We start from the raw sequence: 14,308 nt of genomic DNA on the forward strand, positions 1-14,308 counted from the left end.
CGCCGTTCACATTCAATCAAACTCGTTGCGACATTGCTAGTTTTCCATGTCTTAAAAATGAGCTACAAGAAGTCTGTCCTCTATCGTGAGGCGCGAGTTTTTCGGCCCGCAATGATCCTCGCTCGGCCCATCATGAGAATGCCGTTGCTTGGTGTAAAGTAAGATTTGAGATCGAACAGCCCAGTGCAGGCTACAGAACTGCAAAACCTCCTGCCCCTTCCCATACTGACCGCGGTGTAACTATACCAGTTCAGGATGCAGCGGCGGAAAAATTCTAAACCTCTTTAACCTGTTCAATAGCATCCAAGTCCGCAGAGAGAGCATCCTCTGATTACCGCAAAAACAGGTCACCCACACCGTTTCTCAGTGATCTTGTCCTGTCAACGTGATCCAAGCCGAGATAGTCATCATCGTTAGTAGCCACGTTCCACAGTTCGTCATCTGAGAAGTATTAGCATAGTTGGCAAAAGGAGCTGACCGTTGTGATCTTACCGTCGTTCAAGTATTGTGGCTTGGAGAAGTGGGACCTCTTAACCACCGCAAACTTGATCTTCTCGAAGCTCTTGCCCTTAAGGCCAGTACGCTTTTCAAGGCGCTTCTTTGTGTCCGCAAATTTTTCACCCTAAACAAAGTCAGACAAGTTGAAAATCAAACTGCACAAAAGAGCACATACCTCGACAAGCAAGAACTTGAAAGGAACACCGTGAACTCTGCTGGGCTCGTTCTGAAAGTGGAACACCTGGATAAAGTTGTTCGCCTCCTCCTCGTTCAGTTCCTCTTCGGGAACCCGCTCCGCGAAGACGTTGGTATAATCGTTCATGCTAATGACAGGGTATTCTCGAGGCAGTTCGCGGTAGAATTTGTGGCTGCTGGTCTCGTATACCCGAATGCGACCGCCCTCGGCTTCATCAGGAATGCCTGCCTTCTTGACCAAGACTTGAATCAAATCCTCAATGTTTCCGTTCTTCGCCACGAGAAGGTCAAATTGCTCCTGCTCAAAATCAATATTTGCGACTGCAACTGTTCGAAAAAAACAACTGACCTCTTTTGTAATACCCTCACTAAGCCATGTGATCTTTACACTCTTTTTGGTGTCCAACTCAGCAAGACTCATATCCAAAACCTCGAAATAGAAGGCGTCGGTCCGTTGACTGGTGCTCAACTGGTTGTAATTGGTCGGGTTCAGGATGAGTTGCAAACTCTGATTGACACCACGCTTAACCGTGGTCTTGGGGTTTCCAGTGGCCGAGTTGACGGTCCAGAAGCGGATGTGTGTGGGCGGAACGCCTATCCTGTCGGCAACGCGCTCCGAAAGCACATCGTAGCTGATCTTGGAGTTCAGAACCAGCTCGAAAGGAGGGTACTTCTCGGCGTTGCAACGAGTCGGGTGAGCGTGGAACTTCACCGTCTTCTTGTTATGAAGGAAGTCGTAGTATTCTCGCGCGTCATCGAAGCGGTCTGTCTTCTTGATTGGCTGGTCTGCTACTTGCTTATCGCCCAGACCCAGGTGCTTCTCAAGAATGTTCCTGTCACCCTTGCGCTCTGTTGTTCGCTGGAAGCAGATGATGTCGCCGTCCTGCAGTTCTGCGGCCTTGAGAGATTGCTTAGCCTTCAAGGCCTCGATCATAGTCGGCTTAATTTCCTGCAAAGAGTCAGCAACCTCGTAACGAAAAACGAAAACACCATACTTACCTCCCAGAGGGAAATCTTCTCATCGGACGGCAGCTTGTCGCCCCAGCCCATCTTCTTCATGATAATCGGTACCAGCTCCTCAACCTTCTTCTCCTTGCTAATGTAAACATGGCCGATGCCGTGGAGAGATTGCTCATCAACATCAAAGTGTTTGAGGAATAGAAGGATGAGGTCGTTCTTTACAACAACACCGTTAAGCTGTCCCTGGTAAGTAGGCCAGACGGCTTCGCCTTCGGGCGTTGTCTCCTCAGCAACCTCGGCCCAGACTCTCAAGAACTGGTCCCGGTGCGCTGCCGCTCTTTGGAAACACTCCTCCACGGTAGGCCGCAAGTCCATTATGGGCTGATCGGGGCGAATTGTCTTGTTTTGGCGGTTCACCATGATCCAGAGACGCACCTTGCGAGGATCTTGGTCAATGTCCTTCGCAATGGTCGCCACCAGCTCCTCCATTGTCGACTGCCGGAGAACTCTGTAAGACCGCGGCGCTGCCTCGGATTCGGCTTGTTCGGGTTCGAATGAGGTCAGATCTGTGCCACCGTGGTTCTTGAAGGTCTGTTCTGTAATGACCTTGACACCAATGTAGAGATGTTGCTCCTCTTTCTCCTTGCGCCTCGCCTCTCGAAGGGCGGTTTCCTCCTCAAATCTTGTTCGCAAATGCATGGGGATGTCTTCTTTTGTGACAGGGCAGAGAATGTCGTCCAGGCGTGACTGGCGAATGTATACCAACATGTATGCACTGTTTTGGCGCAGGACAGGCGTCTTCTTCTGCAGGGGAGCTCGGAGATGGTTGGCAGGGTTGGTCCTGTATTCTCCGCCAAAGTTCTCCTCGAGAACCTCACGCATCGTAGCCTTGGTGACCTTATCATCGTCGTACTTGTAGAACCATCCATCCTTCTCAGGTTTCAGGAACGCATAGTAGTGACCAGCGTTCAGGTCACCACTGTGGACGAGTACACCGTGCAATTGATACGTCCAAGACTCCGACTTATCTGCGTCCTCGGAGAGGTAGGGAGAAGCATCGAAAACCTCAGGGAACTCGTATCGATCGTTGATTTTCATCATCGTGTCGCGTTGGATATCGTACTCGAATCGCTTGAGCTGCAAGTGCAGAACATTAGGGAAGCTCTGGAAAATGACACCCTTGTTGGCGTCCTGAAGCTTGTGCTCGTCGCCAGCATAGTACTGGTTCTCTCCGTCCATCTTTTCGACCTGAACGTAGTCCTGGAAACTCTCCAAGAGGTTCTTGTTTCCGCTCACGTTCAGCTGGATGTCCCAAAAGTCCTCAATGCGGCTGGATTCGTAATCGACATTGACGCAGGAGATGTAAGTCTTTATCTTTCCACTGAACATTTGGGGGAGGACGTGCTCGGCCGGGGTGCCCTTCATCTTTTCTTCCATTCGTTCCATGAGCTTGCGCGACAACTCCTGGACGTCTTGTTGCTCGAAAATGTGTCGCGTCTCCCAACCGAAAGACTTGGTCAGTTCGTTTGTTCCCACAGCCGTCTCAGAGGTTTGAAGCTGATAGAAGAGGCGCTGCAAGGTGTAAGCGCTGTTGGTCATACTCTCCTCGGATTGCGTTGGGATTTCATAAATGGCCTGGGATACGTTAGCATGAATCCAAATGCCAAGGAGGTGAAGATTCGAGTCTCTACTTTTCGGAATGCGTTGGTAAAATACAATGACTGAAGAAGCGAATTGAGGTAACAGGTAGCGCCTTGGTTGCGCAGGCCAACATAGCCGGTTTCCTTCTTGGAATCGTAGTTGTTGAAGTTGTGCCAGAGAACACCCGTCTCGTCTTCAACAATACGGAGGTAGGCGGTGATGTTCGCAGTCTCGTTTTCACACAACGGCCGGCTGCCACCCTCACAAGGCACATTGAACATCTTGCGGAGCTCAAGGAACCTCGTAAAGCCCCAATCAGATTCCTCCTTAGTGAAGCGGTGGTGAGCCGTGTGGTGGGTATATAAGCTCGGGTCGTTCGGGTTCCATAGCACCAGCGCGAACTGAACACAACAGCTCCAGTTCTCGGGGATGTTGGTGGGCTCGAATCCGTGTTCGAGGTAGATGGAACACTGGTCCACGTTGTTGCCGTGAGGGAACAGGAGGATGCGCCTGCAAAGAAGGTAAGCAAAGAGTATGGATAGCCATAAAAGTTAAAGCAGGGAAGCATACCATGGATAACCACCAGCCTGGAAGACGGGACCATGTTCTTTCTTTGACATTGACCTCCAGGCCTCGACAGTCCATGTGTGGACCACATCTTCAAGCACACGGGGCTCTTCGTGGAGATGTGGGAAGATGCCGTCCTTCATAGCATCGTCTATCCCGAGTTAGCGGTGGACGAGGGAGGGCTAGGCCTGCAGGGCAAGGGCTGGGTATTCTCACAGTCGTTTGCCAGCGGTAGGTCTTGTAGCTGCTCGGCCTCATTGTCGAGGTTATCTGGGTTGATGATGGCGATGGGCTCCTTCGCATCGGCGACGCCGACGTATTCGTCGGTGTCCACCACCATCTCGTTCGGCGAGTGTATGTCGTTGTTATAGCTCTGCGGCGGTAGTGATGAGGATTAGCTTAAGGTCAGAGTATGCGGGTGCAGGAGGGAATTCGAGAAGTGGGATGAGTGGTTCGAGGTAGAGAGGCTGAAGCGCCGAAGTGCTAGGCTGGGACATTCGTAGAAAGGTGGGGTGAAAAGCAGGTTGAAGCACAAGCCAATAGGCAGGTGGCAGCGACGAGACAGTGGACGGAGAAGCTCAAAGAATAGAATAATAGGCAAAGGCAAGCAAAGGGAAGAGGGCCTGAGGAATCAGTCGCTCTCGTGGCTTACCATGGTCTTCCAAAGTGGCGTGAAGGAGGTGCAGAGTGCCAGTATTTAGTAGGCAGAAAACTGCAGCAGGAAGGGCGATTTGCGCCAGTGCCGCTTCGATGACGAAGTAGGAGCCGCAGAGGGCCAGGCAGGTGGCAGCTGATGGAAAGCGGCCTGCAGGCTGCGTTCAAGACACAAGCACAGCGGGTGCAAGGAGCAATGGTGTCTTGAGGGGGAGTAGCAGGTGTTGGCGAGGCGAGAGGTGAAGTTGCATGAAATTGTAGGCAGGACCGGGAAGGTGGAGGCAGTAGGCGGGCGAAGCAAGACCAAGGCCTAAAAGAGGTATGTTGTGTGTGTGCGTGTGTGTGTGATGTAGTCAAGTCGGTCTACTGTCGGGTCAGTCGGTATAGAAGCGGATGTGGGATGCAGCCGGGGGGGCCAGAAACAGTCAATCCAAGGCGAATATCAGTCAGCTCGCCCTCGGCCAGTGAGGTGAGTGAAGCGCAGAGAAGCAAGACCTACAACGCTGAACAAATCCAGTCGTCGTGGAGAAGAAAAAAAAAGGTTGGAGAGGCGAGGCCCAGTGTCCAGTGTCCAGTGTCCAGTGTCCAGTGTCCAGTGTCCAGTGTCCAGTATTCGGTGCAGCGACAGACAGCCCATACGGACACACACACACTTCAACTGGGTTGATTGGGGAGGGGGCATGAGAAGCACTACAATGGAGACGGGATGGGGATTTGGATGGGACCTGAAGATGGAGACAAGGTATCCTCTGTTAGGGGATCTGGTGCTGATCGTAGCATCAGCCCTGACAAAAGCGGGGACATGGGGAATCTGTTTCGAGGGCAAGCCCCACTGTCAGTGGCCAGTAGGACCTTTTTTTCCCGGCCCTGCACACGCTGGGCACTGGAGCACCTTTACCTTCACTTGCTTTTTTAGTGTGCAGACAGTCGCAGTACCGTCAATCAGTTGCCAGGTGCTGTGGCGGGACACGGAGCAAAGCTGCCCTGCACCACCTCCACTGTTTGCCTGCGCAGCCCACCTCGCTGCTTGGGATTGGGGGGAACACCAGCACTCCACCCCTCCAATGACGTTGCCGTGACCGCCAACGCGGTCGATTCAATCCTTTGACCTCTTCAAGCCACAGGGGCGTCTTCTCCCTGTCAACACTAAACAGGTTACCTTACCTCGCACTGACGATGCTATCTGTTTTGGGGTAAGCAGCTGATGGTCCTATTTTGGATTTTGGCCTTGCTTTCCAGCCACATCAATCAACCGATTCAGCAAAGCACAGCGATATCTCGAAGCACCAAGTAACAAAACCAAACATCAAGGGCCGCAAGGGGAACATGTGGAACAAAGACTCGGCTTCACGTCTGAAACTGTACTTCACCAGAAAGATGGATAACTGATCCGTTCCTAACTCAAGCTTGCATAATAATCCCAAGCATGTTATTGCCGTTATCTTCTCTCTCTCTCTGTCTCTCTCTCTCTCTCTCTCTCTCTCTCTCTCTCTCTCTCTCTCGCTGTCTCTCGCTGTCTCTCTCTTCATTGCATCGTCGTTACTAATTGAAAGCAGGTAAGGGAACCTAGTTAGGACTTCTCTCCGCAGACTTTACTTACTTTACCATCCTCGGACGAATACGTACAACCCATGACTAAGTGCACCGTGGTTGAATAACCTCACCTTGATCTCTGTGAATGAGTGCGTAATAACTGTCAAAGCCAACCCCGCCGCTTCGGCCGAAATTAATGCTTTGGAAATGACTACGCAAGTGCTTGCCACCAGCTAAATGTCCGTGTCAATCCATTACCTTGGGTGGACATAGGGATACAAGCTTTGGACAATCATGGCTTCTTGGCACGACACCATTCAATACGTCGAGTTACTAGCCCCTGCAACCGCTTTTAAACTTCGCCCTGTCATCTACAAAGGAGGAGATGATGTAGATGAGATATATGGGAGATCAGATTGTGCCAGCTCACCCCCGAGCTGCACTTTGCAATGACCCCCGCGTCCCCTATTCATACAACTGGTCAACTGCACATGCGCCTCTTAAATGTCAGTCACATCGTTTCTTACCCTCTTCTGATTGGCAGTGAAGCCGAGTAATAATACCGAGGCACTGCCTATTTATTCTTAAACGGCACAGCCGCTGGTCACCCGCTACCCATCTCCATTCCTGTCCATGGCGTGATGTAGAGAAATAGGCCTCATACAGCTCCTCCCATCACACCAGGCTGTTCGTTAGAAAGAGAACCGTGTCTCAGTATTTCTTCGAAACATGAGTAAGGTTTGGGGTCTTTGTAACTGGAAACAAACATCTGCCAACTCAGTGAACATGTGAATCCTAGCTAGATCACTGCTCTGCTTGCCGGCACCATAACCTGAAGATCATCTTCACCCAAGCTGAGCAGCCACCACCAAAAACATGCATGCATTTGAAACGGGCATTCGTCTACACTAGGTCTTTCGATATATCCCCCGTTGACCGAGCTGACATCTCTGGAAATCCGGTCTGTCAGGTGGGAAAATGCACCTCCAAACAGCTCGCGCAGGGACTCCATCCCCCGCGACAGCCCAATCAGGCCACTCCATTACCACGCTAGACCAGGGTTGCCCGTTACGGCAGAACGCAGCATGGTGCGCCGATTCCGCAGTGTGGGGTACCCGTTCCAGACCCTGTAAGGTAGCAATCGTCCACCATTCTTGCGGCGAGAGTCATCCAATCCGTAAACCACTTTTGCCCTCGAGGAGAGAGCTTCAACAGCTGCCCAACCGCACCGCGAGTCGCCCAAAATTCGCTCATATACCTCCTCGCTCGCCTTACCTACAGCTTCTCCCAAGCACAGAAACTCCATTTCCCCGAGCTTTTGTCGCCCTCACCTCTGCCACAGTTTCTTCCGGCTCTCCTCGCGCATGGAATCGACGGCATGGTTTCCATCGCATTGCGGAATGCCAGTAGACGATGCGGATTGACATCAGCACCGATCAGGGCACCAACAGTGCCCACGGCTGGAAAGAAGCTATGTGAGATTTGTGCTTCGTCGTCGTTGTCGTCGTCGCAACGACGTCCCATGAGCAGTTCCAACTGGAGGCCGGTGTCGGTCCTGGATGAGTGCGCTTACCCTCTCCCCTACGAAACAAGCTTCACATGCTAAAACAAGAGCCACGATCGCCAGATGGGTTGTTAGAGAAGCCCGACCCATCAGTTTGCGCCAGCTGATGGTCTTCGGCCGCTCGCTCACGGAATCACGACTTTTGAGCTCTGCGAATTACGTTCGTACAGAGCTGCCAACTCGGTAGGCACGCCACCGGGTCATACACTCAAAGCGGATCCTCAAAAGGCTGACCCCAACCACCACAAAATAGTATTGCACATCGTATCCGAGACATGCAACAGCTTCCCTACGTCGTGGTCACGAATCCTCACATAAAAGAAGTATACGAACTATACAATAATGCATTCGATACGTTCCGCAAGATCAAGGAGATCAAGACGCTGGAGGACAATGACAAATTCTGCCAGATAATCAGCGGCATGCTAAAGGCGCACCTAACCGTCATCCCAAAGCTCTCCATGGGCATTCTGGAAAGCAGAGGTCGCATGGACGCCAAAGACCTAGACAAGTTTATGAACACCATCCTTAGATCTGTAAGTGTACTTTGAACCTGCCAAACCGCATCGACATTTGCCTTGTTTGTTAGCCTAACACAATCTGCGTGCAACTAGAGAATTTCCCGTAGAGTCATCGCCGAACAGCACCTAGCACTGACAGAGACATATCACTCTCCCTGGTTCTCCCCTGGTGCGAAGCTCTCCGAGTCCGAGTTCATCGGCGAGATCTTCATAAAATGCGTCGCAAAGGACGTCATCGAGCGCTGCACCCGTGCTGTGGAGACCCTTGCACGCTCCACCTACGGCCACGACGTCGAGGTCCCCGAAATCAAGGTTGTCGGTCACCTCGAAGCTAGCTTCCCGTACATTCTCAGCCATCTCGAGTACATTATCGGCGAGCTGCTCCGTAATTCCGTCCAGGCCGTCATCGAGCGCCGGCAGCGTAGTAAGAAGACAGACGTGCCGCTCCCGCCCATCGAGGTGACCATCTGCGAGGCACAGCATCACGTCATCATCAGAATCTCCGACCAGGGCGGCGGCATCCCGAGAGACGAGCTCCCGTACTTGTGGTCCTTTAGCAAAGGGCCCCAGAGCCAACAACGGTTGGAGAACCTGGGGCGGGTGCCCAAGTTGGCTGCCACCATGCAAGAGCTGCACGTCTCGGACGAGCTGGGCCGCGCAGACCTCAAGACACCAAACTACGGTAGCTCCCTGTCCTCGATGACCAGTCGGCCGCCAAACCTGCGGCTCGGCATGGGTCTCCCCCTGAGCAGAGTTTACGCGGAGTACTGGGCCGGCAGCCTGGAGCTGCATAGTCTCGAGGGATACGGCGTAGACGCCTTTCTTCAGATATCGAAGCTTGGCAATAAGAACGAGCAACTAACCACCAGAGCGTCCATGGATGCTGTATAAGTGTAGAGATCATAAGGGAGGCGGCGGGTCAAGGCTAGGCATATGTATGTAAAGATACCAAACGAATGACGACGGGACAACATTGTAGGACGGGCGCACGTGCGCAGAGCTATAGTACTTCATTACGAACACGCATGAATGTTTAGGATTATAGACGCCTTTCTCATTAATTTTTGGTATCATGAAAAGGTGAGCTGGATTACATCGTGACTAAGAAACAGGGAATAACTAAACGGGGAAAAGGGGTAACAAGTTCCGGAAAGAAGAAAACTCCCGACGCATTGCCCATCTCATGCCATGCCTAAAGAGGGGGCATGCTTTCTCTTTCGATGAAGACTCGCACTGAAGTCATCAGAAAGGCGGCCTATTATGAACGGCCAGACTGCTAGCGTCTCCATAAAAGTGCGTCTAGAATATTTGGAGGGTAATGCGGGCCTTTGGTGTCTTCGATACCTGAATGTCAAGAGAAGAATAAGTTTCGAGAATCCAGCAAGCACCAACTGCCCAGACATAAACCACTAAAAGATCGAGGCAAGGCCTCAAATCCATGAACCCGCTTAGCGGCGACCGTGGCTGCGGACGGCGCTGCCCTGCATCTGCTCCAGCTCGGTCTCGAGCTGCTTGATCTGGGCGTGGGTCTGCTCGAGATCCTTGTTGAGGCGGTCGCGCTCGGCGATGAGCTTCTGCTCCCACTGGCGGAAGCGCTGCTCCTCGATCTTGACCTGCTCGGTGAAGCGCTTGCGAAGCGCCTCCTCCTCCTCCTTGAACTTGGGGTTGTCCAGCTTCCTGGGGCGGGCCTCGCCGAACTTGCGGGTCTCCATTTGCTGGGCGCGGTAGGCCTCGTAGTGGAGCTCCTCGGTGGTGTGAATGAGGTCGAGCATGTGAGTGCGGATGAGAATGGATCGGAGCTTCTTGAAGTCGCAGTGATCCTCGTTCTCAACCTCGGCAACACCCCACGAGTACTGGCGGCCCTTGACGACACGGCCGTCAGCGGACTTGACGTCCTTTTCAGAGCCGATGACGGCGAAAGGCATAGCAGCCATCAGGCTGCGGGCATGCTGAGCAGCAGCCTCGTCATCCTCCTCGACAGGAGGCTGGTAGATCTTGATGCTCTGAGCCTCGATAACAGCACGGATCTAAAGCATGGTCAGCGGCTGTTCATACGGTCAAATCGTAGTTACGTACGCGCTGCTTGAACTTGGCCAGGTCCGCAGGGCTAAGAGTATCAGCCTTGGCAATGACCGGAATCAGGTTCACTCTCGAGCAGAGTCTCTTCATAACCTCGATGTCGAGGGGCTTCAGGGTGTGGCCGGTGGGGCGGATGAAGTACAAGCAGGCATGGACACGGAGATCGATCTTGTCCTGGCGGCGGGGCTGCTGCTCCTGAAGCATGTAGGACTCGTGCTGGTCGTCGAGGAACTCGATAATAGGCATCCACGAATCGCGGTTGTTGACATAGTCGCCGAAGCCGGGGGTATCGATAACGGTCAGGCGGACTACAGCAGGTTAATCGTATGATCGAAGCATTGAATATTCCAATAGGGCCATACCCTTGAAAAACTTCTCCTCAAGCTCAGCCTTGGTGATCTCGATCTCAACAGTCTTGTCGACTTGCTTTTGGTGTCGGCGCTTGTGGTCGGCATAGTTCTTGATGGTGGTGGAGAACAGCGTGTTGATGAAGGTGGTCTTTCCGAGGCCAGACTCGCCCGCAACCTAGTCATTTTTGTAAGTAATTTGCCGATAAGCATTTGATGAGACGGATTAGAACGGCCACTACTCACCATAATAGTGAAGCCAGCACCTCGCTTGGCGACAATCTTGTGTCGCTGGTTAGGGAGGTTGGCGATACCAATCGGTGAGGCGCTCTCGGCGGCGGCGGGGGCCATTTTGGGCGGTATTTTGAATCGAACTGGTCAGATCACGTTCTTGATGCCTGGAGCAAGCTGGATGGCCGCGGATCTCGCAATTGAACACGCGAAGGTTTTCGTGATGTGGTTACGGTGTGGGCGTGTTGACTGTTGAGTTGGGGAGGTTTGAGCTTGTGCTTCAGGGGAATCAAAAGGTGCCACCTCCAAATTTCCCTTCCGGCCTTCTGGGGTTGTCTGGTGCACATTCATTGGGCGCCCACCTAGGGGACTAATGAGGCCCCCCTTTTCCTGCCAATCAGCCCCCATTTCCCCCTGGTCCGTTTGCCAACAGCGCTCCTTACCTAGATAGGTTTAAATCACGGAAATTAGGATGAATGATTCACCGACCCCACCAAAATTTTCGAGCCGGCTTCCAATCGATAAGAAATTCTTGAGAATTCTGAAGCATCAAGGTGAGGAAATGGGTGCCAATTGACAATGAAGACCGATTTCAAGGTACGGCTTACGGTTTTCCCGCAATCGCATGCACTTCTGACTCTTGATGTAATTTTTAGTTCTCCAACTTGCTCGGCACGGTTTACTGCCAGGGCAACCTGCTCTTCAGCCCCGATGGCACCCATCTGTTCTCGCCCGTGGGGAACAGGGTGACTGTCTTTGACCTTGTGAAGTATGTGTAGTCGCGCAGAACTGGTACATGAGGCGGCAAGTTGCTAACTGAGCTTTACAGTAACAAGTCGCACACCCTACCATTTGCGCACCGAAAGAATATCTCGAGAATCGGTCTGACCCCCCGGGGAAACCTCTTGTTGACTATCGATGAAGATGGCCAGGCCATCTTGACGAACGTCCTCCGCCGCATCGCCATTTACAAATTTTCTTTCCGTGCTTCTCCTACTGCACTTTCATTTTCGCCTTCAGGACGCCACTTTGCTGTCGGATTGGGCAGGAAGATCGAGGTCTGGCACGTTCCCTCCACTCCGGACGCCAACGCCGAAGGAGAACTTGAATTCGCCCCATTTGTAAAATACCACAGCCACACTGGGCACTTTGACGATGTGCGAAACATTGAATGGTCCAGCGACTCGCGATTCTTCCTCAGCACTTCCAAGGACTTGACAGCCAGGATATGGAGTTTAACTCAAGAGGAGGGTTTCGTGCCGACTGTGCTTTCCGGGCACAAGCAAGCTGTTGTCGGAGCCTGGTTCTCGGATGACCAGGAGACGATTTACACGGTGAGCAAGGACGGTGCAGTCTTTGACTGGCAATACGTTGGGAAACCGGTTCGGGACGAGGACGAGATGGTCGACGTCGACGATGAGGACATGCGCTGGAGGATAGTCAACCGCCACTATTTCATGCAGAACAATGCGCATGTCCGGTGCGCGACCTTCCACCCCGAGTCCAACCTGCTTGTCGCCGGCTTCTCCAACGGCACCTTCGGCCTTTACGAGATGCCCGACTTCAACATGATTCATACGCTGAACATCTCCCAAAACGACATCGATTTTGTAACGATCAACAAGACCGGAGAGTGGCTGGCTTTCGGTGCCTCGAAGCTTGGGCAACTGCTTGTGTGGGAGTGGCAATCCGAGTCGTACATCCTGAAACAGCAGGGCCACTTCGACTCAATGAACTCTTTGGTTTATTCTCCCGACGGACAGCGCATCGTTACGATCGCCGACGACGGCAAGATTAAGGTGTGGGATGTTGAGTCGGGATTCTGCATCGTGACTTTTACGGAGCATACCAGCGGCGTGACTGCTTGCGAATTCTCCAAGAAGGGCAACGTCCTTTTCACATCCAGTTTAGACGGCTCAGTAAGAGCGTGGGATCTTATCAGGTACAGAAACTTCAGGACATTCACGGCACCTACGAGATTATCTTGGTCCTGCATGGCCGTCGACCCAAGTGGCGAAGTTGTTGCCGCCGGATCCCTCGACTCTTTCGACATCCATATCTGGTCTGTTCAAACAGGCCAGCTCTTGGATCAGCTCTCGGGACACGAGGGTCCTGTGTCAGCTTTGGCTTTCACGCCGAACGGAGACTCGCTTATCAGTGGTAGCTGGGACCGCACCGCAAGAGTGTGGTCTATTTTCAGCAGAACGCAAACGAGCGAGCCCCTGCAGCTGCAAGCCGACGTCCTGGATATTGCCGTGCGCCCTGATTCGCTTCAGCTCGCTGTCTCTACCTTGGACGGACAATTGTCGTTCTGGTCCATCCAAGATGCGGAACAGATTTCCGGTGTAGATGGCCGACGTGATGTCTCGGGTGGACGAAAGATCACCGACCGGAGGACGGCTGCCAACGTTGCCGGAACGAAGAGTTTCAACACGATCCGGTACAGCACAGACGGAAGCTGTCTGCTTGCCGGTGGTAACAGCAAGTACATCTGCTTGTACTCGGTCCACACCATGGTGCTCTTGAAGAAGTTCACCGTCAGTGTCAACCTATCTCTGTCTGGAACGCAAGAGTTCCTCAACAGCAAGCTTCTCACCGAGGCCGGCCCCGACGGACTTCTCGACGACCAGGGCGAGGCTTCGGATCGTGAGGACAGAATGGACAACTCGCTGCCGGGCTCCAAGCGCGGTGACCCCGCCTCGAGAAAGAAGCAGCCTGAGGTCCGCGTGTCGGGCGTGGCCTTTGCGCCTACCGGCACGGCATTCTGCGCCGCTTCGACGGAAGGTCTACTCATTTACAGCCTTGACAACCTCTTGCAGTTCGACCCCTTCGACCTGAACATGGAAATCACCCCCGCGTCCACACTGGCTGTCCTGGAAAACGAAAAGGACTACCTCAAGGCGCTGGTGATGGCTTTCCGTTTGAACGAGGCCGGCTTGATCAAGCGCGTGTTTCTGTCAATACCGCATAGCGACATTCCTCTTGTCGTGGAGGATATCCCCATCGTCTACGTCCCGAGGTTACTCCGCTTCGTCGCCGCCCAGACTGAGGAGACGCCGCACATCGAATTCTGTCTTCTCTGGGTCAAGGCGCTGGTTGATAAGCACGGCGCTTGGCTTACGCAACATAGGGGCAAGGTGGACGTGGAGCTGCGTGTTGTCTCGCGTGCCGTCGCGAGGATGAGGGACGAGATCAGGAGGCTTGCGGATGACAACGTGTACATGGTGGATTACTTGCTGGGCCAGGCAAACGAGAAGGAGTCGAGCGAAGTGAAGATGCTAGATCTGGCGGCCTTTGATGCCCCTGCCAAGCCGCTGGCCATCGGAGCGGATGCAGAGGATGGTCAGGGTGATTCTGATGAAGATGGGTGGATTGGCCTGGACTAGATAATATTACAATGTATACCCCGTTTTTTCAATCTGCCTACGCAACTTGCTTTCTGTGATTGTCATGACCATTTGTGCCACTACACTTCTTCCTAATATCCGTCGCTGTCTTCCCTCACAGCCTAGATTCGC

General features: G+C 53.0%; 4 protein-coding genes across 4 annotated transcripts; 2 read left to right on the forward strand and 2 right to left on the reverse strand.

The window, feature by feature from the left end:
* Window positions 1-331: 331 nt before the first annotated feature.
* CTRU02_201897 (ubiquitin carboxyl-terminal hydrolase) lies at window positions 332-4,516 on the reverse strand (the record flags this gene model as incomplete). Its single annotated transcript, XM_036725250.1, has 9 exons — window positions 332-441; window positions 493-622; window positions 674-991; window positions 1,043-1,642; window positions 1,693-3,288; window positions 3,345-3,804; window positions 3,865-4,012; window positions 4,078-4,234; window positions 4,514-4,516. 9 exons carry the CDS (start codon window positions 4,514-4,516, stop codon window positions 332-334), a joined length of 3,522 nt encoding a protein of 1,173 aa, XP_036582928.1.
* A 2,910-nt stretch (window positions 4,517-7,426) lies between these two features.
* Window positions 7,427-9,024, forward strand: CTRU02_201898 (serine threonine-protein kinase; the record flags this gene model as incomplete). The annotated part of the gene is made up of 4 exons (XM_036725251.2): window positions 7,427-7,611; window positions 7,676-7,795; window positions 7,866-8,148; window positions 8,227-9,024. The coding sequence occupies 4 exons, from the start codon at window positions 7,427-7,429 to the stop codon at window positions 9,022-9,024; spliced, it is 1,386 nt and encodes a 461-aa protein (XP_036582929.2).
* Window positions 9,025-9,581: 557 nt separating this feature from the next.
* CTRU02_201899 (cell division control protein 12) lies at window positions 9,582-10,910 on the reverse strand (the record flags this gene model as incomplete). Its single annotated transcript, XM_036725252.1, has 4 exons — window positions 9,582-10,160; window positions 10,210-10,520; window positions 10,575-10,737; window positions 10,806-10,910. 4 exons carry the CDS (start codon window positions 10,908-10,910, stop codon window positions 9,582-9,584), a joined length of 1,158 nt encoding a protein of 385 aa, XP_036582930.1.
* Window positions 10,911-11,369: 459 nt separating this feature from the next.
* Window positions 11,370-14,176, forward strand: CTRU02_201900 (periodic tryptophan protein 2; the record flags this gene model as incomplete). The annotated part of the gene is made up of 3 exons (XM_036725253.1): window positions 11,370-11,387; window positions 11,447-11,559; window positions 11,620-14,176. 3 exons carry the CDS (start codon window positions 11,370-11,372, stop codon window positions 14,174-14,176), a joined length of 2,688 nt encoding a protein of 895 aa, XP_036582931.1.
* Between the last annotated feature and the right edge of the window lie 132 nt (window positions 14,177-14,308).

Source organism: Colletotrichum truncatum (genome assembly GCF_014235925.2).
Source record: "Colletotrichum truncatum strain CMES1059 chromosome Unknown Contig_0001, whole genome shotgun sequence".
Lineage (NCBI taxonomy): Eukaryota > Fungi > Ascomycota > Sordariomycetes > Glomerellales > Glomerellaceae > Colletotrichum > Colletotrichum truncatum.